We start from the raw sequence: 24,754 nt of genomic DNA on the forward strand, positions 1-24,754 counted from the left end.
GCTGCATTAGCAGGAGTCAAGGTCTTGCAAAAAACAAAGGATTCTCATGTTAAATTTTCAGGAGGTATGCTGTCATGTGAACTTGAAATTAAAACAAATTGGTGGGAACAGTCCTTCTCACATCTTCAAGGAGTTACTTTATATTACATTGGCTACACAGTTGCCTTGCATCTGGATGGATGGATTTTCACCTGCTCTCTCAGGTGGTATTTATTTCAGGATAGTTCTTTTACTTTTTAAAACAGGTAATAGACTTGGCTGGCTCACCTATTTGATCTGTTACATGTCCATAATCCTTTTCCAGATATGATGGTGTGTTAGACTGATGAACACACTGTCTTGTGGCTTTTGTGTAGACCATGTGATTTACTTATATAAGTTATTTGAATTTTTGGTTTTTGACTTGGTAAGTAGGGTCATTTTTGTGTGTCCAAAGTTCTTAATTGACTTGTATTTTCATAGCCATGATGATTTATTTTAAATCAGTTTTTGAGGAATAGCTTTAGCACCAGTGGGATTTTGTACGCTGCTAAATAGATTTTTGTTTACTTTAGCTTGTCTTGTGACGCTGCAAGGTAAACAACTGGACCTCAAGTTTTGTTAGAGATTTCTGGAACTTGTTTTTTCTAAGCTTAGGGGAAAGCACTCATTGTTTAGAGAGTTTATTTGTTTTTTACTTTTACTTGGAGTTTTGAGTAATCCTGTGAATTCCTCGCATGAAGGTGTAGACCAGTCCTCCTGAGAAAGTAAGGTTATAATGAACTGGAACAAAAACAAAGTGGCTGGAAAAGCTCAGCAGATCTGGCAGCATCTGCAAAGGAAAAAACAGAGTTAACATTTTGGGTCCGGTGACCCTTCTGAGCTGCTGAGCTTTTCCAGCCACTTTGTTTTTGTTCCTGATTTACAGCATTTGCAATTCCTTTTGGTTTTTATATGGTGAGCTGGGTTACCTTTAGAGTGAAAAGTTTGTGGTAGTAACAGACTAGAAGAGTTGGGATAAAATATTGAAGATGTTACTTAAAGTTGAGTACATCTAAGCTCAGGGTTACAGCTTCAGGAACTGTAGACAACTTCATCCTGGAAAAAAACCTGTCTGGTTCACTAAAGTCCTTTAGGAAAGGAATCTGTCCTTACTTGGTCTGGCCTTTGTGTGACTCCAGACCCACAGCAATTTGGTTAACTCCTAACTGCCCTCTGGGCAATTAAGGATTGGCAATAAATGCTGCCTAACCAGTGATGCCCAAATCCTGTGAATGAATTAAAATAAAGGTTTATTCTGGTATCTGACTTGTCCATCAGCTTGGATCGTAACACTTATTATTCCCTGGCAATTTCAGACAGCTGAGTTCTTTGTGCTTCAGGTGAAGGGCTATCACAGTACGATAAGAGGACTATGACATCCTTTTTGTATTTCTCTAACACTCATTGAGTTTTGATGTCTCTCTTGTCCGTAGTGAGGTAGAAAGGCCTGTTGACTAATATCGATAGTCTTACTTGTTGGTAGTCCATTCCTAACAAAGGAATGTGTGTATTTTACAAGTGGCTGTGATTGTTGATATGTAATGAAGTGCTCACTTGGTTTTCAGGTCCGATTGGAGCCAATGCTGCCAAAGACACACAATAGGCTGACACCATCTGAAGCTTTTGTGTATTCCTTTTAAAATGATGGTTTAAAATATCAAATATCTAATATCTTCATGCCTTTATTGGGCAAAACTCCATTACCACTGTTTAAAACTTTGATCTATTTTATTATCATTTCTTATGCTGCAGCTGTACAAAACTCTGGTGCGGCCGCACTTGGAGTATTGTGTACAGTTCTGGTCACCGCATTATAAGAAGGATGTGGAAGCTTTGGAAAGGGTGCAGACGAGATTTACTAGGATGTTCCCTGGTCTGGAGGGAAGGTCCTACGAGGAAAGGCTGAGGGACTTGAGGCTGCTTTCATTAGAGAGAAGAAGGTTGAGAGGTGACTTCATTGAGACATATAAGATAATCAGAGGGTTAGATAGGGTGGATAGGGAGAGCCTTTTTCCTAGGATGGTGAGAGCGAGCACAAGGGGACATAGCTTTAAAATGAGGGGCGAAAGATATAGGACAGATGTCAGAGGTAATATCTTTACTCAAAGAGTAGTAAGGGAATGGAACGCTTTGCCTGCAACAGTAGTAGATTCGCCAAATTTAAGTACATTTAAGTCATCATGGGACAAGCATATGGACGTACGTGGAATAGTGCAGGTTAAATGAGTTTCAGATTGGTATGGCAGGTCGGCACAACATCGAGGGCCGAAGGGCCTGTACTGTGCTGTAATGTTCTGTATTCTTATGTTCTAAATCTTGCCTAAAACTCTAAAGACCATGAACTAAACTTCTGTAATAACTTTACAAAACCAAGTCCCTCATCCAAGCGCTACAATTCTCCTGTACACCCTCTCATAAAGGATTTTATACCCTTCCTCAAGTGTGGTGCCTAGATTTTTTTTTTCTTTATTCATCCATGCCATTTGTGTGTTGCCAGCAAGGTCTGGATTCGCTGCCATCCCAAACTCCCCTGAATCTGTGACCTGCTCAACCATTTCAGAGGGTAATTAAGCGACAACTACATTGCTGTGGATCTCGAATCACATGTAGGTCATTAGCTGGTGTAGATGAAAGACAAGTCAATGATAGATGCCATGGTCACCATTTCTGAACCCAATTTTATATTCTGGATTTACTCATTTAATTGAAAGTCCAAGAACTGCCATGTTGCCAGAGCATGTAACCTGGTTTACCAGATGACGAGTAATGACATTGTCATCATCTCCCCATCTGTAACATAACCAGCAATTTATAAAGGTTTAGCACAAACCTTTTCATTTCTTATGCTATGCTGCTGTATCCCAAATGCTTTTCCAACAGTTTTGCTAACTTGTCCTGCAACAGTCAAATATTTTTGATTTGTAAACTCCAAGCCTCTCATTTTCCAGACTCCCTTTAAAATTGTACAATTGGAATATTTTGCATCTCCTCTGTTTTCCTTCCAAAATGTTTTGCTTTGTAATTCTCTGTACTAAAAATCATTTGCCATGCCAATTTGCTTCCTAAAAGGTCATAATTAGAATTTGTTATGCCAAGGAACATGGCAAATTGTACGCGATGCTGTCAATATCTGGGGCCTGAAATTACAAAGTGGATTATCTAATAGGAATATGATGCAAATCAATGGCTCAGATCTGATAATGTGTGAATGGGTTGCTGTGGAAAGAATGTCCCGGTCATTGATTTAATTGAGTTTATGGAAAATTAAAAGTTAAGGAGCTGGCATCCTTTGAGGTTGACCCTTGAACTGCATGGATTGGCAGACAATCTCACGAAACTTTAATACTAATGGATCATAAAAGGCAAAACAAGAATTATTTTGCTGTAACAAATTTCAACAGAGCACTATTATAGTTCAATGAAAAATTAACCTTAATAGTGATTTACAAAGTTGTCTTTTGTGGAACAACTGTACAAATGTGAACATGCTTATGGGGCTCTCCTTCCTAAGTTTAAAAAGACTATTTTTACGTAGTGGTCTCTAATATATCATCTGCACACCTATTATGTACATATTACTTATGTATATTGCAAATATATTTTGCTATTTTCACCTTTATTCGTAAGCTTGTATTGTATTGATTGTTCTTAAAAATAAAATAAACAGTAGGTTTTGAATGTATAATAAACATCATAGCATGATGGAACATAAGATTCTGAGTATTTCCCATTGTGTCATAATTCTTTATTATCATCCCTAATAAGAGAGCATTTCTCTTGCTCAAAATGAATGATACAGCCAATACAAATGGAGGGAGAAAATAAACTGTAAGAAATGAAAATAATGGAAACCATTTCACACATAGATTATGTTAATATAGAGAATAATGACATCTACCAGCTGTTCTTCTCCCAAAATTAACTAGCCGTAAATTTATTTTTGTAAAATTAGTAGCCTTTTGCTCAGTTTTTCAATTTTTCACATTTTTTCTTTTTTTCCAGACTAGAAAATGAAATAGAAGTTGAATTGCTATATAACAGAAATATTTAGATTTGTGCAGCTTGAAAATCATGTGTTGTACACTATAGAACTGTGCAATATAATATTGACTTCAAGACCGAGAAGCACTGGGAGTCTTTCATGTTGAAAAAAATTCTGCCTGACAAGCCCTGTGATTGTTAAGCAGCAGAGAGGAAAACATCAAGGGTCTGCAAATGGAAAGCATTCATTGTTCCCTTTCTCTGAATTGGGAAGAGACAGAAAATCTAGAAAGCTTAAAAGAATGAATTCTTAGATCCACCTGATCAAACTTCAAAACAGACGAAGCAGAAACTAAGCTAATTCTGTAATCTAAATTCCCTCCCAGCAGGTAAAGGGATTTAAAGTAGCAGGAAAGCAAAATAGATAAGGTCAATAGAAATTACTTAAGTTCATAGACTTTACAGATGTCCCTGAGCAGCTCAGTTTTCTCAACAGTTGTAAGATATATTTGAATTGTGACCAGAACAGTTGCAATGTTTCATAATCTGTTCTCAGTTTTTATTCTGAAGAAGAGTCACTGGACCTGAAATGTTGATTCTGCTTGCTCTCTACAGATGCTGCCAGAACTGATGAGGTTCTCCTGCAATTTCTGTTTTTACTTCATAGCTTTTGTCTTTTGGATACTATGTATTGAACAGTTGCCATTAATGAGTGAGCTTATTTTGTTTTAACAGTATAGGCCTTCTTTTTCATATATATTTTAATGTATTGCTTATACATTGAGGGGTTGTTTATGTTAAACATCACACTGCGATTCTGCGATGGTAATATTTGACTTGAAACTGCCTAGTGAACTGTAGATATGGCCCAAACACTGCCTTCCATCCGAATTCAGTGGTTTACTTACATCTGGGAAAAAAAATGGCAAGTGTAAAAGGAAAACAGACTAAAGATGTTTTTATTAAGTACTGAAAGGCTTATAGTTTCTGGTTTGCTGGTTATTTGGTATTGAAATATACACCAGACAGGCTGCAAATTAAAATTTGTCATGTTTCAACATAGAAAAGAGTGAGAGCAGGACAACTGTTCTTCAAGACTCACTATTCTGTGTGACAATGTTGGATTTTAATAGAACCTGCTGTGTAGTAAGGAGGCCCCATATAATCATGGGGGAATGTCATACAACCTGTTCATTCCAGTGGGAAAACTGACCCACTAATCAACATTGAGAATGAACTGAAAAGTGTAGCACGCCTGCTGGCTGATTAGGCTTTTATTCAATCACTTAAAGGCCATTAGGCGGCCCGAGCCCTTTGTTGATGACTCGGGGGTTTTCCTGAATTTGATTTCCAATAAACCATAGATTATTGTCTGAATATATTCACTGACAGAAGCATGTCCATCTCTCTCGTGCACAAAATTCCCAATATGTACAACACCGAGTGAAGAACTTCTCCTGAACTCAGTCTTAAGTGTTTGACCTCTTTATGGTGAGGCTTTGACATTTAGATCCAGGTTCCCCAGCCAGGGAAAGTATCTTCCCAGCAACTACACCATCAAGGGTCTAAGAAATATTACCGTTTCAATGAGGTCATCTTTCATTCTACATTCTACAGGATATAGGCCAAGCCTACTGAATTCTCATCTCAGGACACGTTTCTCATTCAAGGAATCAGGTTTGTCATCTTTGTTGCTCTTTCATCACATAGATTGATACCATATTTTGAGTTAGGTTCTTTATAGACTGGTCAAGGAGAAAGAAGACTCGAGAACTACAACTATGCAAGTTCAGATTTTATCCCTTCAAAGACCCAAATACATACAAATTCATTCATGATTAAGATAGACAGAAGATAAATTGATTGACACAGATACTACAGGTGGAGAAGAAAATGCACAAGGTAAACAAATTTCTGAAGTTCAAAATTCCATATGACAAGGTGGAAGTTACTTTCTCTGTTGTTTTAGTTTTAACAATGATGACCATTGTATTTGAGTGGTGATGGTCGTTCTCTGATTTGATGTTAGATCTAAGATTTTTCCTGTTGGAATTCCTTCTTTTAAGCTTTCTTAGTTTTGTCTTTTCCTAAGGTGCAGAGAGAGAAAGATGTGGATGCTTTCTATTTGCAGACTCAAATCAGAGGGTTGTTGACAAGCAGAAATGCTTTAACACAGAAGATTTTTCAGTCTTGAATTCTCCCTGTCACAGCTTTGAAAATCAATGTTACATTGTGCAGTTCTAAAATATGCAGCAGAAGCTGCACAACTCTCATGATATTTCAGTTATATAGCAATCTAAACTCTATTTCATTTTCTAGAACTGAAAAAATTGTTGCCGCTTCCATGGCTCCACCCTTAGAGATGAACTGCTATTCTAAAATGTGTTTCATCGCCAGGTAAACATAGCATATATACAAAGGGCACAAGAAAATTACATCCATTCACCCCATTCATTTCTAATGCAGGATTTAAACAATTCTGGTCATTTATTGCTCAAATTCATAATCATTACAGCACAATAGCATTCTTGATAATATGCAATTACATTATTTTTTCCAACATTTGTGAAGGTTATTTTGCATTAAACATTTAGATCAATAAGCTTTTGTGAAACAATCTTGTATTTCAAGTCTTAAATTTCACTAGCAAGTTAAAGAATCATGCTTAGTGTATATTAGGGTTCCATGTTGGCCATAGACTTCAAAATACTGAACAGTCAATCATGATCCCAAGGTCTGCTTTTCCACTGTACAGTATTTCTGATTTTGGTTTTATTTCTTAGAAACATACTTCACTGGCTTTTCTAGTCTCAATTCAGCGTCTTGGAATAAGAGTGCATCTACCCTCAAGTCACAAGCATCAGCTGTCACGTTAAAAGATTTGATAAAGTCAGGAGTGGCATTGTCGTTTCATTTATTAGGATTACCTGCACCTTTTCAAGCTAATACTGCTTATATGTTTGTGTAACATATTTGTGAATGGTTCAGTTATTATGCGAAAGTTAGGCACAAACCTCTGATAAAACACCCACATTCCCAGAAATGAATTCTGAGAGCCTTCATTTTTGCTGTTCTTAGCAACAATTATGTAGGACATTTTGTAGGGCAAAGGCAAGTTGCACTCAGTTTTACAGATTTGCCTTTGATGAGATTTATTGCTAAGCTAGTAATTTTTCAATAGATTTTCTAGTTGCTTTTCATGTTCTTCCCAGGTGTTACTGTGTATTATGACATTGTCCAAATAAAGTACACAGTTAGGCACTTTAGCTGTGACTTAACTCATTGTAATATATCTGGGGCATTTTTAAACCCAAATGACATCGCTTAACATTGTCACACCAAATGGGTAATATCAAATACTGATATTCTTTAGCTTTTGCTGTTAATGGTACCTGACTTCAACAAATCAATTTCACAAAGAAATGTAGCACTGTGAGCCCTTTTAATACAATCTTCAACTTTAGTATAGGATATGAATCTGTCCTTGCTCTTGCACTTACTCTTCTGTAATCTCTACAAAAATGTAGTCAACCCATCTAGTTTAGGAACTTACACTACTGGTAAACTCCACCTGTTTTGAATCGGTTCAATTAAATGATTTTCTGTTATTTTTGTCAACCTGTTCAGTGATGTTATGACACACCTCTGGGGCAGGTAGGACTTGAACCCAGGCCTTCTGACTCAGAGTGAGGGATATTACCACTATCCTACAATAACTCTTCAGGTGATTTTCTACTATGCCTTGAATCTTCATTTCTTCTTGAGCTTGTGTTTTATTTCCCCCTGGATTAACCAATAATAATGTTGTTTTAGTAGTGCTGATTCTGTCTGGCTCGCTTAGTACATCCTGGTGTATCACTACAAATTTCCTGAATTTCTTAAGTAACCTTATTAGATCTTCCTGTTGTCCTTCCTTTAAGTATTAAAATATATCATCAAACTATTCCAGCTTTTCAGTACTAATCAAATTGTTGGAGATAAATTTGAGAACAGTTTACCTCTCCTCCTTACTTTTATTGGATTAGATTCCCTACAGTGTGGAAACAGGCGCTTTGGCCCAACGGGTCCATACCACCCAGACTCATCCCCCTATAACCCACACATCCCTGAACACTACGGGCAATTTAGCATGGCCAATCCACCCAGCCTGTACATCTTTGGACTGTGGGAGGAAACCCACGCAGACACGGGGAGAATGTGCAAACTCTGCACAGACAGTTACCTGAGGCTGGAATCGAACCCGGGTCCCTGGTGCTGTGAAGCTGCAGTGCTAAACACTGAGTGACCGTGCCGCCCTTGTCACTGTTACAAACTCTGTCAACTTTCAACACTCTTGCACCTGAATGGTCCTGGAAATGTACTAACACTCCACAGAATGGCTCTTTAAAAAAAATGTATGGGTAATAATAGTAATGTATGGTTTGATTACATATTTGGGTTCTTCTTCCACCAGACATGTATTGCATGTTTTACAGGACTGCACCAAATCTTCATGAAGTTTTGGATGGATAAAAAGCCTATTTATTAATGCTTGAGTTTTCCATATTCCTTTAGGCCCCACCATAACAACTACTGTGATACTTGCAGTACATCCCTACAATATTTGGATGGTACCATTCTGTGATGCATTGATGTCCATTCATTGTCAGAGATAATGGGAACTGCAGATGCTGGAGAATCCAAGATAATAAAATGTGAGGCTGGATGAACACAGCAGGCCAAGCAGCATCTCAGGAGCACAAAAGCTGACGTTTCGGGCCTAGACCCTTCATCAGAGAGGGGGATGGGGTGAGGGTTCTGGAATAAATAGGGAGAGAGGGGGAGGCGGACTGAAGATGGAGAGTAAAGAAGATAGGTGGAGAGAGTATAGGTGGGGAGGTAGGGAGGGGATAGGTCAGTCCAGGGAAGACGGACAGGTCAAGGAGGTGGGATGAGGTTAGTCGGTAGATGGGGGTGCGGCTTGGGGTGGGAGGAAGGGATGGGTGAGAGGAAGAACAGGTTAGGGAGGCAGAGACAGGTTGGACTGGTTTTGGGATGCAGTGGGTGGAGGGGAAGAGCTGGGCTGGTTGTGTGGTGCAGTGGGGGGAGGGGACGAACTGGGCTGGTTTAGGGACGCAGTTGGGGAAGGGGAGATTTTGAAACTGGTGAAGTCCATTCATTGTCTGCAGGTTTATGAGGATGTCTCAACTTGCTCTTGAAAACCTTGTTTATTATAATAATATTACAAAACCCCTTCACCCTAAGCCTCATTATGAGCTGCCTTTATTAACTTACCTTTGGATTTGCTTTCTCAGCTTCAATTAATTAAAATATGTTCAACACTTCTTTTGAATCATCACCATTCTTAATTAAAGTTTGGCTACTCTAAAGTCTCATATTTCTCAAATCTGTGTGTGGTATTACTTTGTCGCGATGGAAAATACATGATGAGTAAAACACTTGGAATTTGGTCCTGTAACTAATCAATCTGTTTGACCATATTTGGACTTACTATCAACAAAACTTTCATCCAGTCAACTCTATCCACAGGTAGTTTCTTAATAATTCTTACTACCACTTTCAGATGTTATATTTTATATGCTCAGAATATGCTCTTCATTTATCCAATTTATTAACACTGACTTTCATTGCACTTTCAAGGAAAAGATTTTGTTTCCCCAGCAAAAGAGTTTTAGTAGTTCATGTGTCTCTTAATATAGTTATTGGTTTAGCTGTATGATTGGGGAATAAAAAAAAACACATAGCTCATTTCTACTTTACTATGAATGCTGGAGGAGAATAATGTTTTCTTCAGCTTTCCTGGTTGGTGTTAACATGTTTCCTTTTCAGATTCACTCATATGAATCCTAATGCAACCTATGCACTTGCTACATTTTCCAGCACTCTCAATTTAGATGTCCCACTTTATCAAAATGGAAACACTTGGGCCTTTGACTTTTACCTCCCCTCTCATCATCATCCTTTCTGATCCGGGACAGAAATGTTGGAGTGTACCTAGATTTCTTTTCTTTCATTCTCCCACCCTCTGACGTTGTTGAGTTTGTGTGTGTAAGGAAGCAAGTTTAGTTTTATGCTGATAATGGCTGCTGCCAGTGCAGCAGTTGCAATCCGTTGTCTTCAACATGGGTTCTTATTACAAAAGGTAGTGAATTTTTAAACCCTTCCATAAGATTGATTGCTTTGAGAGTTTCATATGTTGTATTTACTTATATGCCCCTATCCATCTGTCAAAATTGCTTTACCCTTTCAAGTTCAGTGAAGTTTTGCCAGGTTTATGTTTTGAAATTTGTCATAATCTGTTAGAATTTCCTCTGACAGTGGCTGCAGCCAAATTCTTCTGGCCATTGAAATTTTGGTAGCACACAATCTTAACAATTTCCCAAGACTTTAGATTATGATTATTGTTATCAGAGCCATTTTCTGCATCCGAGGTCTGTTTATAATCTCCATTCTGTTGGGGCAGTATTCTTTTCTCAATTCCTTTGCTTTTTGCTCTTGAGTTTCTAGTTCCAGCCTCTTAAATGCTCTTTCTTTCTCTCTATCCTCAAAATCAAGTTTTTTGTATGTTTTTTCATAATCAAGCGGTTGAAATATAATTGAAGTGTTGGTAAATCATTTCACACTCAATACTGTGTACTTAATCCCTCCTGAGTTTCTATGAATCACAAATAATTTGCCAATATTTCAACTATCTTTACCATTTGGCTGTGGCAGGAATTCCACTTCTAATTTATTTACCACTTCTAGCAGTCTGGTTATTGTTACTTTCTTGAATCCATCAGGATACACCTTCCAAATGCAGGATAGTTTATGTTGATTCTGATGCCTCTTATTTAAGATTGAGAAACCTGGTATCTGTCCTTTACCATTTGTACTAACTCCACATCTAAGTTGTCTTTGCTTGAAGATTTCAGACTCTGAGCCTTAAAATTTTTAACTGATTTTGCTGAAATGTGTGCACAAATTATTATTTCACAAGTCATTTCAATATATATAAATTCCAATTGGACCACCAACATTAGGTATTAGGTCAAGAACTGCCCCTTCCCTTGATACAGTAATGGTGGAAAGTAACTCTGGATGCAATTTAATAAATTTATTTCTTGCCTATCTTGCACATGAAAGCTATCCAAGTTAATATTTGAGAGATTAAAATCCCTGAGTATTACTGCATTATTATTCCTTCACTTGATCTGGTGATTGATATGTTCTTCAGACTGCATATAATTGAGAAGGGACCTTTCTTGCTGCAATGATTTCATTGTTGGTGGAAAGACTGGATAGTGTTACCTTTGCTGATGTGGGGTTTTGGAACTACAAGACATTGTGAAATTAGATTGCTGAGGATGGCATGTGGAGGTTGCCACATGCAGTACCTGTCTCCTCTGGACAAATGGATAATTGCTCTTCAAGTATCCACCTTTTCTGTATAATGCTTTGCATTAAGTGGAACTTCTGCCATACAGTTCTTCTTGACCAATTTTCTGGACTATGATCATTACTATTTGGACAATTCATTCTAGATTTTGATCCTGTTTGGAGTGAAGAAGTTCAGTGATAGATTTATCGAAGAGACCAATGACGGTTGTCACAAAAGAGCTTTTGTAAGTTTCCAGAGCTACATGGTTCGGATAGTACACACAGGTCATTAATGAAACTATTTACAGACTCTCCTAGATATTTATATCTGTCATTGAAGCGTGATTTTGCACTTGTATTACTTGTTCTTAAAATCAGATAGTGATCAAAAGCTCTAATGAGGTTGTAAAACATAATTTCTTTCTGATTGATCTGTTGTTTGTGTAATACATGGTCTGGTGTTAGTTTCATGTTGAAGAGAGAAAGAACAGCAGACTCAAATGGTTACCAGATAAGGAGGCAGAGGAGAATTAGCATACCCCCATATACTTACAATCACTGCCATTTTCTACTTGTTCTGTCCAATGCAGATTCAAACTGAGGACAAGAACAGGTGCTGACTATGCAGACCTTCAAGTCTGCTCTGCCATTCATTGAGATCATGGCTGATTGATGGCTCCATTTATCTGGCTTTGATCCATATCCTTTAAGATCTCTGCTTAACAAAAAATATCTATCTCAAATTTAAAATCATAACTGAACCAGCATCTATTGCCATTTGTGGAAAAGAGCTCAAAACATCTTTCACCCTTTGTTTCTAAGAATTGCTTCCTAGCATCTTTCCTGGATGGTCTGACCTAAATTGATAACAATGCCCCTGGGCTGCACTCAAAAGGAATGGGTGCCAGTATTATCCTGGTGCCTATCAATGTTACAACTGCCTTGAATTTTTGTGCCTTTTTTTTCAAAGAACAACTGGGTATCTCTATGGCATCTCCTAATCTTTGACCCACAACTGCATCTAAGACGTATGTATAAATGTATGCATTGATGTATTTATTCCAGATTATCCTGATGAGGAAAGTCAAGCAGCGCAGGAAGTGAGATTCTCAACCATCTCTGGCTTTTGTCAGGTGTAGAGTGCTACAGATCATGCCTATATTGCTTTGACATGACCCCACCACTAACCTACTAAGTTTGTCAATAGAAAAGGGTTCCACTACCTCAGTGCCCAAATCATCAATGACCATCAATGTCATCAGATTCCAGAGGCCTGCATCAGATATCCTGAGAGTTGCCATGGTGCTTACATACTGGAGAACTCTCAGGTCCCTCCAAGATCCTTAGGCCTTACAGTGATGACTACTTGGAAATTGGGGCTAGTCCCTCCATGACACCTTTACAAAACATCAGACTGATGTAGATTGGAGATATAATGTTACATCAGACTGATGGAGATTGGAGATATAATGTTATCAGGGCTGTAGATCAACAGACCATAGGCTTCCTTAAAACATCATTTATGGCATGCGGTAAGCGTCACAAATGCAGAGGAAATGTAGGATCAACAGTAAACATCCAAGGATAAGGATTATGCTGTGGATCAAGACTTTGACAGGGAGGGATGTTTGAAGAAGCGTGATACAGATATGCATCAAACTTGATTGAAACCTGCTTCTAGGACAAATGAACTAGGTTTTGACTTCCATTCATCATTTATTTGCTGTTGGTTATAAGACAAACAGTTCTAGTCAGTCCAAAGTACACATGAACCTCATTATTTTTGTAGTTGTTGGAACTTTTTTTGTGTTGCTGTTAAGTATTTTCTTGTAAAAATAGTTGTACATTTGATGTGACTCCAGTTTCAAGAATCTCCACTTTCTCCCTACTCAATAGTGGGAACAATCCAGCAGTCAGTGAGACAGGACAGTAAGGCCTCAGTCAGTGTATGATAATTAAATGTTGTGCAGTGCTGACACATCAGCAGGAGAGGTGGTGAAGTGTCCCCATTAAGTGCAGAGGTCAGAAACAATTAGTTTGGTGGGACAGAGCTATTGAATGGACATAGTGCATGCAATAATGAGATTTCTTTTTGTTATTGATGCCATTGTGTGCAATGTCAAAGTTAGAGTGAGGGGTGGTTCTGAGAGTGTAAAATAGTAACATGAAGATGGTGGCACTTACCCTTACAGAAGCTCATTGACCTTTCTCTAGCACTACTGGACATACCACTTTACTCAAGGCACAGCACTGACCTGGGCTATAATTTGGCTCCAGGCTGACTGCATCCGGTGCCATTATCTCCTGTGGTAGTCTGTTGAAAAAATGCCCGCAATCATCATCACTATCCTTAAGACTGTAACAAATAGGGACACGACTAGGCTGTTTGGCTCCTTAAGCCTGCTCCCCCATGATATAGTACCATGACTGATCTGACACTGGACACATCCACTTTCCTCATAAACCTTGATTCTCTTACTGATTAAGAATTTATTTCGACCTTAAATACACACAATGACTCTGCCCCAACAGCTCACTTTGGCAAGGAGTTGGACTGTGGGAGGAAACTGGAACACCTGGAGAAAACCTATGCAGTCACTGGGAGAATGCGCAGACTTCCTCATCTTAGTCTTAAATTGGTGCTCCTTAATTCTGAGACGATGCCGTCTGGTCCTAGATACTCTCATGAGGTAACATCCTTGCAGCATTTACCCTGTAAAAGCCCTTAAGAATCCTGTATGTCTTATCCATCCAACCTCTCCACCTATCTTCTTTTCTCTCCATCTTCGGTCCGCCTCCCCCTCTCTCCCTATTTATTCCAGAACCCTCACCCCATCCCCTTCTCTGATGAAGGGTCTCAGCCCGAAACCTCAGCTTTTGTGCTCCTGAGATGCTGCTGGGCCTGCTGTGTTCATCCAGCCTCACATTTTATTAACATGGGATGTACGATGGCTCAGTGGTTAACACTGCTGCCTCGCAGCGTCGGGACCCAAGTTTGAATCTAAACTCGGGTGACTGTCTGAGCGGAGTTTGCACATTCTCCCTGTGTCTGCGTGGGTTTCCTCTGGATGCTCTGGATTCCTCCATAGTCCAAAGATGTGCAAGTTTAGGTGGATTGGCCATGCTGAATTGCCCCATAGTGTTCATGGAGGTGTAGGTTAGGTGCATTAGCCATGGGAAATGCAGGGTTACAGGGATAGGGTAGGGGTTGAGTCTGAGTGGGATGCTCTTCGGAGCATCAGTGTGGACTTGTTTGGCTGAATGGCTTGTTTCCACACTGTGGGTGTTCTATGATTCTATGATAATTCTATGAAGTTTTATGATCTCCAGGTCCCCGTTTGTGAAGTGGAAGCAAGCTTTTCTTTCCTCTGGGCCTAAATGCTGAGGGTTGAGCATCACAGTGTGAAGGGCTGTTCCTGGCTTATTATATCTGAAATGGTGTATAGCTGAGCTTTAAATGTAGTGCCAGAAGCAAGAACTCTGGAGGGTCCTGTTGTGCCGAGCACTTCTACTCTACTGTCATGGAATTCCCTGGGGAAGGTGCTGAAGAGTTCAGCTGCACAATTAAGAGGTGAAGGTTGTGAGAGAAAAGTCACTGGTAGCTATGGTTAAATGAATCCATGAAACTCTTTCAAGAAAGCACTTTAGTTAGGGAATATTCTATCCATAATAGTTATATTTTTTTAAATCAGCAACTGAATTGGTTTAAGAATAATTGTTGACTATGTTCCAGTGTGCAGAAATCTTTTCTTAGTAAAACAGGATGAGCTGCATGGTGGGTTAATGGTTAGCACAGATGCCTCACAGCACCAGGGACCCAGGTGTGATTCTAACCTCGGGTGACTGTGTGTGTGGAGTCTGCAGTCTAAACGTGTGCAGGTTAGGTAGATTGGCCATGCTAAATAGCTCAGTGTGTCCAGGGATCTGCAAGCTGTGTAAGCTTAGGGTGGGATGCTCTTTCAAGGATTGGTTTAGACTCAATGGGCTGAATAGGAATTCTACAATTAATGGAGAGACTGGGCCATTATTGGCGGCAGTTGTTCCTCCATTTGAGGTTGGCATTTACTCAGTATCAGGACTCACTAGTGTGTTGGAAGTCAAGTGCCACAACTTCTGAAGTCATCACAATTATCGATAGATTTAATCAAAATATTTATCATCCCAAATTTCCTGACTAGCTAAACTAGGTTCAAAGAAACACTCGTCAGCTTTTTCTGTACTTAACAAAAAAAAGTATGTCTTAATAACTTATAGCTCTTTAAAACTTAAACTCTTTCCCCTGTTGTAAGAAAAAACATGCGGACAGGTGCACAAAAAGAAAAGACAAGACTCCCCAGAAATATTACAGATGCAGAAGGAATAAGCAAAAATGTAGTATGCTTCAGGCACCAGTCTGGATTGCAGGCATTGATGTGATGTGTTCCTTCAGTTCCTTTCTGGTTTCTTTTAAATTTTTGAGGAGGTTGTAGATGCATCAATTCTCAACCTTGCATTCACTGGTTGAGGGTTCACCCTTATGTCCCTGATACCCCCACTCCTTTGAAATTATCCTTATTTAAGATCATGTTTATTAATCTCTATTTACGCCATTAGTTCACTTATCTTGTTCCTAATACCATGCATATTTAAGACCTTTTAAGTTTGCCTTTGTACAATTCTGACCCCCCTTTGACCCTATTAATGCTTTTTTTGAACTTACTTTTGCGCCTGTATCTTCCTGACCAATTCATGGTATAATTACCCAAACAATTGCCATGCAATACTCCCACATTTGTTTCCTTTGTAAACATACACATATCCTCTCTAGAACATCTCCCCACACCCCAAACACCCCAATTAGTTTAAACACCTCTGCACAGCCCTATTTATTTGATTCACCAGTGAAGGCTTTCAGACTACAATATCTCCTTTCGTACTGCTACTAGTGTCCCATGGGCTGGAACTCATTCCTTTCCATACCAATCTTTGTACCATGCATTACTCCTTGGCTGTGATCCTAAACCACAAATAATCTCCTGTTTAGTAATTATTCCTATGAAAGACATTTTATTTTATGTAAATACATATTGTTGTTACATTAGAAATGCATTATTTAAATACATTTCTTAATTCATTGTTTTCTTTCCCACTCCATTCACTAGACATTAGCACTGCGGCATGTAAACAGTAATCAGTGTCTGGATGAGCCATCTGAAGAAGATAAAATGGTTCCTACCATGAAGGATTGCAGTGGAATCCAATCACAACAGTGGGTGCTGCGCAACATGACCCTGAGTGCCTGAAGTGGAATAAGAAAAATCACAATCAATTTCTTCAGTGCTGATCTTCCTTTGTCAATTTTATATTAGAAATACAAAGAAATCTCAGCATTGGCAATCCTGAGTGGACTGAACAAATTTTGGATGTTTTGCCTGATTGGTTAGAATTACATTCATGTCATATTTGTACATGCCCACTCTTAGAATTATTTTGGTAGAAAGCACATGAGAAAATATAAATAGCACAATGAGTGTTATATTAGTACTACAAAATTTGAAACGCATCAATTAATAAAAGTATTCTCACCATCTTGAAAGTAACAGCACTGAAATTACCCAATACATTACCCGATAATAGCAGCACAGAATCTCTCAAAATTGATGTGTTCATCTGCCTTAAAAGAATAATTCAAGACTAAGATATTTTAAGTGAACAGAAAAAACATCCAGTTCCTGTTGTAAAAGTAGGATTGGCCCTCCACTGAAGTTATTCTCGATAATGAATACTGCCTTGTAGTAGTTTTAAAATTGTATGTTACGAAAAGCTGAGTGAGCCACTATTGCATTTCAGTTACAAAGCTAACAGCCACAGAATCTTTTGTGGATACAGAGAATATATTATTGATACTTTCAGAAATGAGAGTAATTATGCATTAAATTCAAGAGCACGGTCACGTATACAATAAACAAATTGTAAAGAAAGTAATAAATTTTCATCAAAATGTTATTTGCATATCTGTCACTGGTGGCTGAGAATATCCAACTATTACATCATGGATTATTGAAACAGAATATATCAGAATGTATTCCTGATGTTTTTGTATTTTTGAGCAGGATTCCTGTTTGTAGGTCGTAAATGTTGATATTAACGGAGCAACATTTCTGATTTTAAGGCTTCATGTTCAAATGAAACACAATTCTAAGACAACTGATTATATTGTGCAATAAAACTTGCCAAAATAAAGAAAAAGGTAGTTTTAAGTTGTACTATTGCCATTGGCCAACTGTGGAAGATAACTGATTAAAATCATCCTTTGCATATTTTGTTTACACGTCTAAGTCAGAGTTTTGAATGTCTGCAATGTAATATGTCTGATATATTGTATTTTGAAATTGGTTGCAGCTGTTTTTCAAAGAAAAGTTTGGGTTCCTGTGGGAACCATGAATGAAGTCATTTCAATCTCTAGCTTATGATATTGGTTGCTGCTGTAGCAGTTAAACTGAAACATTTGTTCATATTTATATCCTCATACCATAAGTACTCAGTTTAACAATAGCCTGCAAATGATGTAATTGTATCCAATGCTGTAAATTGAGCTATTTGTACATTTTTGCAGAAAATACATTTTACGAACAATTCCCGAATAATTTTGTTTCAAAAGCAATTTTTTTCAGAACTTGACTATAAACAGCCTACATGTATTTGAATTCTTACAATAAAATGCTCATCATATTTTATTCTGCAGTAAAATTAAGAGGAAATCTTGTGGTGCAGTGGGTAACATCCCTGTCTTTGAAGGTGCAGTCTCCAGTCCATGACTTGATGGCTAGGAATGTATATTTGTATAATGCTGCCAGCAGGTTGAGCATCAACAAAAAGGGTAGGAGAAGCTTAACAAGTTTAGCAGCATCAATGGACAGAGAAATAAAATTAATGTCTTGAGCCTAATACAACTCTTTTTGAGGGCTTTAAAGAGTCATCCAAAATGTCACCATTGTTTCTCTCTCCACAGATGCTGCCAGACCTGCTGAGTTTCTCTATGACCTGTTGCATCCAGCAAGTGTACATTTTAGGTTGAATATCATTTTGTAAATCCTTCCAACATATACAGCAGTACCAGGAATAAGAATAGGAAAAATTCCTGGTCAGCCAGGAGATAGAAAAAAAATCAGAGCTTTGACCACCATCATCAACAGACCATAAGATTGAGGAGCAGAAAGAGGCCATTTGGCCCTCCGGTCAGCTTCCCCATTCGAACATCGCTGATATGTTTCTCAATGCCATTCTCCTACCTTTTCCCATTAACCTTGATCACCTTGCTAATCATGAACCCGTTTGTCTTTGTGTTAAATAAACTCAATGACTTGGCCTCCACAGCCTTCTGCAGCAATAAATTCACAGATTCACCACTCTCTTGGCTGAAGAAATTGCTCCTCATCTCAGTGTGAAAGCATTGTCCATTCACTGTGTGGCTGTGCCCTTTGGTCTTAGTCTCTCCTACTAGTGGCAACATCATCTTCACATCCACTCTATCCAAGCCTCTCATTTATTCTGCAAATTTCAGTGACAACCCCCTTATCCCTCTAAACTCCATTAAGTACAGACAGAATCCTCAACCATCCAATGTGATGAGGCATTCTGCCAAATGTCTTTGACAGTCTGCTTAGGGAACAACTCAATAGGATCCATCACCTCCTTTTCCCGTACGGTTGCTGACCACTTCCAGATGGACTTCTAATCACCCACCCCAATATGTTGCAGTGCTCAAAGTTCAGACTTGAGGTCATCATCTCTGAGCCAGAGTTCCTCAAGCAACCAATACTTCTCCAGTGTGGTCACCCTGACGTACAATGGGGTTGCCTGCTCTCGCAACTGCAGTTACAACACAACACCTAGTCTGGTATCTCTATTTTAATTATTTAGTTCTTAATTTGATTTTTAGAAAATTCATACTTGTCTGTAAATATTTCTCCTTTTTACCTGCAATCTGGAAGTAACCAATAATATGTAGTGAAATTGGTAGCTATCACCAATCAATGAATTTACACTCTCTTTCTGGGTCCCTGATCCTGGGTTTCAACTTGTTTTAAAAAAAATTCTAAACTATCAACCAAAAAATAGAAGCAAGCGAAATGCACTTCTTCCTATTTGCACCGAATTCCTCAAAATACTGAGTAGCTTTAGGCTAGAACATGAATCTAAAAGTGCATGTTGCCAGACTAATTTACACTTCTTATGAGGATAATTGATTGATATATGCTAGATTGATCCTAACAATATTGGGCTTGATCCTCAGTTCTGAGGACGTGTCACTGAACCCAAAACATTAACTTTGATTTCTCTTCACAGATGCTGCCAGATCTGCTGAGATTTTTCCAGCAATTTCTGTTTTTGTTTAGGATTTGAGATTGACTTCCTTGCTCTACCTGAGATGCAGATTGTGATGCTATTGGTCAGACCTGTCTTTGGGCTGAAATTTCAAAGAAAAGAGAATAAAGGAAAACAGCTAATTTTCAGAGTAACTCAAATCTCTAAATATAGTTCATTTTTAGTATTATGAGGGTCAAATCCATGACAAGATAAAGAATTAGGTCTGGTTTTTGCTTAATTTATGGTACCTCAATTTGAAGTTCTACAAGTAGAGCTTTGCTGATTCCCCAAAAGTAGAGGGCTAAAAGACATTGGGATTTCAACTGACTGAGAAGTTTCAACTATCCTCTCAGCTGGACAATTGTAAAAGTGCAAAAAATAAAGGAGGATGGGTGGAGTGTTTAGGAGGAAGAAAACTATGCCATTATGCCTGTGCTGAGGAAACTCAGCCCTGTCTGTTTTCTCCTGATGTTAGAAAGACGAGGTAACATGGAATTTCCAAACAGTGCTGTCTGCTACGAACCTTTAAGATCATTTCTGACTTGCATGTTACTAAGTGGATAAAACAATTTTTGTTCGACTAAAGTTGCATTTTGAATGCTTTAAGTTAAATTGCATTGGTCCTGGTTATTCTTGATGAGTATAGCCAGACCATTCAAAGTTAGAATTAATAAATACTTTGCATTTGTTGTTGGCTATGGAGTGGACCGACCAGAAGAGAAATCCAGTTGGCAGAAACCTCTTAAAACTTGTGGATTGTGGTTTACAACCTTATTCCTGGTGACCACATAATCTCAGCCATCTTCTTCAGGGTCTGTGGCATGTCATTTTAATATGAACATTGTTTAAGTATTCTAGATGGACCAGCATAAGCCCGATAAAGAATTCGGAACAGGTGAGACTACTTATTGTCATGTGCGTGCTGAGGGAAAGAAGCAGCAGCAAGGGATGTAGTTGTGAGGACAGTAACAAGTATTATGTGGAAGCAGAACGAGGTGTCTTGAAGAATCCCATTGTGATCAGAAGTTTGGACTTTGGTGATGGTGGAATTGCTTGTATTAGTCTAGGGTGTATTGCATGACTGCTTAAGGAGTGAGGCAGATGAAAAGGTTTTTCCCTGACAATCCTAGTAAAATCACTACATTTCTTCTGCCACTGTAACAAGGTCCAAAATAACTATGCTCTGGCATTGATTTTTACAGAGACACCTCTCCACTGCTGCTGGCTAATTTGTCATGACTGTCATTGACCCAAAGCAAAAATGGACTCTTTCCTGTTCTTCACTTCTTTTGTAAGCAAACCGATGTTTGTATGACCACCTGACATGTGACAGTGATACCACTTCTTCTCAATGACCCAACCTTGTACTTAATTCTCTCATCTTACAGTTAATGTGGGTTATAAATAGAACATAGAACATAGAACAGTACAGCACAGAACAGGCCCTTCAGCCCACAATGTTGTGCCGACCATTGATCCTCATGTATGCACCCTCAAATTTCTGTGACCATATGCATGTCCAGCAGTCTCTTAAATGACCCCAATGACCTTGCTTCCACAACTGCTGCTGGCAACGCATTCCATGCTCTCACAACTCTCTGCGTAAAGAACCTGCCTCTGACATCCCCTCTATACTTTCCACCAACCAGCTTAAAACTATGACCCCTCGTGCTAGCCATTTCTGCCCTGGGAACCGTTCTTATCTGCTGCACCTGAAGTCATAGTCCTGACCATTTCCATACTTTTTGTCCTATTACTTGCTCTGGAAACTTTGCTGAGCACTTACCAGCTTCTAACTTTTTCCATAATTTTCCATGCAACTGAACTCACCCGCTCCACACTTTTTATTTTAACGCTCTACCCCCGAGACCTAGCTCTGTCTTTTGCCAGGATACTTGTCCCAATATGATTCTCGTCGAGCCTATGCCACCAGAACAACTCCCTCCTTCCCCATACCCATGCCAATGTCCCATGAATTCAAACACATTTCTGCCATGCCACCATTTGAACAATGCATTTACATCTTTAATTTTGTTCACACTGTGCCAAATTGCTCAGATAAGAATGCAGAGATTACTACATTTCTGGTTCTGCTTTCTCACCTCAGCACTCATAATCCCTCAGCAGAACCTCTTTCCTCTTTCTTCCATATCAATGGTACCTGTGTGGATCACGATAGCAGGATTTCTACTCCTCCCACTTCAAGTTCCTTTGTAGCCGAGATGGAATATCCTGAACCTGGGCACCAGGCAGGCAACACTACTTGAGACTCTCGATCCTAGTCACAACGAACAGTGTTCATTCCCCAAACTATACTACCTCTGATTATAACGACATTTCACTTTTTATCCCCTCCTGAATGTCCCCACTGTACCACAGTGCTACAGTCAGCTTACTCATCTTCCCTATACCCTGCACTCTCATCCACACATGAAAAAAGAATCTCAAAGCTGTTAGATAAGATCAAAGGCCAAGGTTCCTTCTGCACTACATCCTGGATCCTTCCACCTGCCCTGTTCTTTGTCACACTCTCACGTCCCTGGCCACTGACCGAGTTTCAGCTAGTTAATCGAAGGTGTGTGACTGCCTCCTGAAGCACAGCATTCCCTGGTAACTCTCCCCCGCATGATTTGTTGATTGGTCAAAACTGAGGTTCTAGTTCATCAACCCTGAGCTGGAGTATGGGGTCTGACCACTCCCCCGTCACGTAGGTATAAATCATCGTCTGGCCTGGCATCTCCATTTCAATTACTTCGATCTTAATTTGATTTAAAAACATTCTGGTCTTTTAGTTTGTAGCCTGTAAATATTTCTCCGACTTAGTTTCAATCTCAAAGTTTCCGATAATAGATTCTTAAACCACTAGCTATCACCAAACAATGAGCCTGGTTCACCCTCTGGGTCCCTGATTCTGGCTTCAATTTACCCTGTTTCAAAAAAAAAATGCTTATGAACTAACAGGCAAAAAAAACAAGCAAATGGCACCTCTCACACTCTGCACAGACATTGCCACCAAAATATACATTCACTCCAGATGCGATCTTTCCTTCCAGAACATGCAAAGCATACTGATCCCTAGCAATACACTACCTTCAAAACCTCAGCTCTCAGCTTATTACTTTTGAGTACATTCTCAAATGCTTTCTCCAAGTCCAAACACAACACATTTACTGGTTTTCCTCTATTAATTCTCCTTCCAAAACTTGCTCCAAAAACCCAAACAATTAGCCAGACATAATTTCTCTTTCATCAGCAAGGCTAGGCTGAAGACTATCCATGCTGAGTTTTATTTGGAGTTTTACTGCCAACGGAGTGAAAAATTTGTAATTTCATCACTCTGGTCCTAGTCCGAACTTAGTTTCTATCAGTGAAATAAAAAGTCAAGTTCACCAAATAACTTAGTGTACAGAATAAATGAAACTTAATAGCAGCTTAACATTTTTAACATTTAAAAAAAAATTCAAAGTTTTGAAAAATAAGAATAATGTGAATAATGAGTTTTCACTGTTACCTATGGTGCTATCACTGGGCTCTTCGGGATCTGGAGTATTACTGCGAAGGCTATGCATATCTCGCCGCCGTTGTCTATGTCGTCGTCTGTACTGGAATTCAGCATATTCCTCTGGTGATGCAAAAAGTAATCATTTTGATAAAGTTCTGAACGTGAACAAGAATTGCTTAACTGACCTGTGACAGGACTGAAGTTCAGATTCAAACATTTCCAAATTAGTTTCGGTACAATGACTAAACTGGTGATGAAACTATGTTATGTAGACTTTTACTTAATTAGGTTTGGGAATTAAAATAACACATGTTGAAGACATGGTGAGGGGTGGAGATATCATAGTGGTAATGTAACTGGACTAACTAATCCAGGGCTCCAAGGTAATATTCTGGGAATAAGTGTTTGAAACCCACTGGCAGATTATGAAATTTGAATTCAATGAAAGAAAAGCTCTGGAACCAAAAGCTAACATAATGGTGATCATGTAACTGGTATTGGTTGTATAAACCAAATTGGTTTACTAATGTTCTTTAGGATGATAGATTTCCTTCCCTAATGTGGTCAGGTTTACATGTGACTCCCAAACCTCATGACTATTGTTGATTCTTAACTATCCATCAAAACGGCCTGGACAACTAATCAATTCAAGGGCAATAAAGAGCACAAAAAATGCTAGAAATTGCAGTGGGTCAGGCAGTATGCACGGAGAGGGCAATTAAGGATTGGAAAAAAATTCTGGTCTATGACACTTGCGTCAAGGAAGGAGTCCATAAAATCAGTAGCCATCAGGAAATTCTATTGATTTGAACAAAAATATTTGTCCAAACATGAAGACAATGAGCTGAATTTTATCAAAAATTGCACAATTTTGTGGAGTTTCATGCAGGATTTCACTATGAACTCTAATGAATTAGCCCATTCAATTCTCTGCAGCTCACCACATTATGCATGCACTATACCTCCGTGATGCCTCGCTCACACCATCATGCAGTCACAGGTAGTGTAAGTATTTGCTATTGCTGGCACCTCATATAGGATTCCTGGCACTAGTAGTGATTTGAAAATGCAGCTGTGCGCTAGGTCAAGCGCTGTCATGCTAAAGCTACTCTTCGTGCTTCCTATAATTATTCCAGACATGGTTGAGAAAGAGAAATTGACATCTTGTTTTGTTGACAGACACCAGGAGGCCCTGGTGGGGGCAGGGTGGTGCAGACAATGTCTGTCCTTTTAATTCAGGGCTGCCAGAGGAGACCATCCTTGTCCAAAGTTGCCATCCAAGTCAGTTGTAGCCACATTCTAAAGAACAACCAGCAGTGCAGGATGAAGTTTAATTACCCTCTGCACTCTGCGAGGGTGAGTGTCACCTTCTTTCTGCGACCTCATAGTCATTTTAATGCTGCTACTGCACTCACCTCCCACCAATATTCATGGTCAAGCACTCTCATTAGTACTTGTAATATCTTCCATCACCTGCTCTCCCCACCCCAATACCTTCAGCTCTTTTAACCTTAAAAGCTCTCTGCACTTCCGTTCAGTCAC

At 39.0% G+C, this 24,754-nt stretch overlaps 1 protein-coding gene across 7 annotated transcripts in view; it reads left to right on the plus strand.

Moving 5' to 3' along the window:
• Positions 1–24,754, plus strand: part of galnt13 (UDP-N-acetyl-alpha-D-galactosamine:polypeptide N-acetylgalactosaminyltransferase 13) — a 406,679-nt gene that overhangs the window by 341,805 nt on the left and 40,120 nt on the right. For 2 of the 7 annotated variants that reach the window (XM_048533832.2, XM_048533838.2), the window contains one exon: positions 16,503–16,613. The exons of 1 other annotated variant lie outside the window; for it this stretch is intronic. Coding sequence is in view for 4 of the 6 variants with exons in the window: in XM_048533833.2 (XP_048389790.2) it covers positions 13,894–14,055 (162 nt within the window). In the remaining 2 variants the exon portion in view is untranslated. Of the gene's footprint in view, positions 1–12,426; positions 12,495–13,893; positions 14,105–16,502; positions 17,988–24,754 lie in introns of those variants that run through there. 4 more of the 7 variants (XM_048533835.2, XM_048533836.2, XM_048533833.2 and 1 more) reach the window with 4 other exon arrangements.

The sequence above is a fragment of the Stegostoma tigrinum genome, chromosome 7 (genome assembly GCF_030684315.1).
Source record: "Stegostoma tigrinum isolate sSteTig4 chromosome 7, sSteTig4.hap1, whole genome shotgun sequence".
In the NCBI taxonomy this organism is placed as follows: Eukaryota; Metazoa; Chordata; class Chondrichthyes; order Orectolobiformes; family Stegostomatidae; genus Stegostoma; species Stegostoma tigrinum.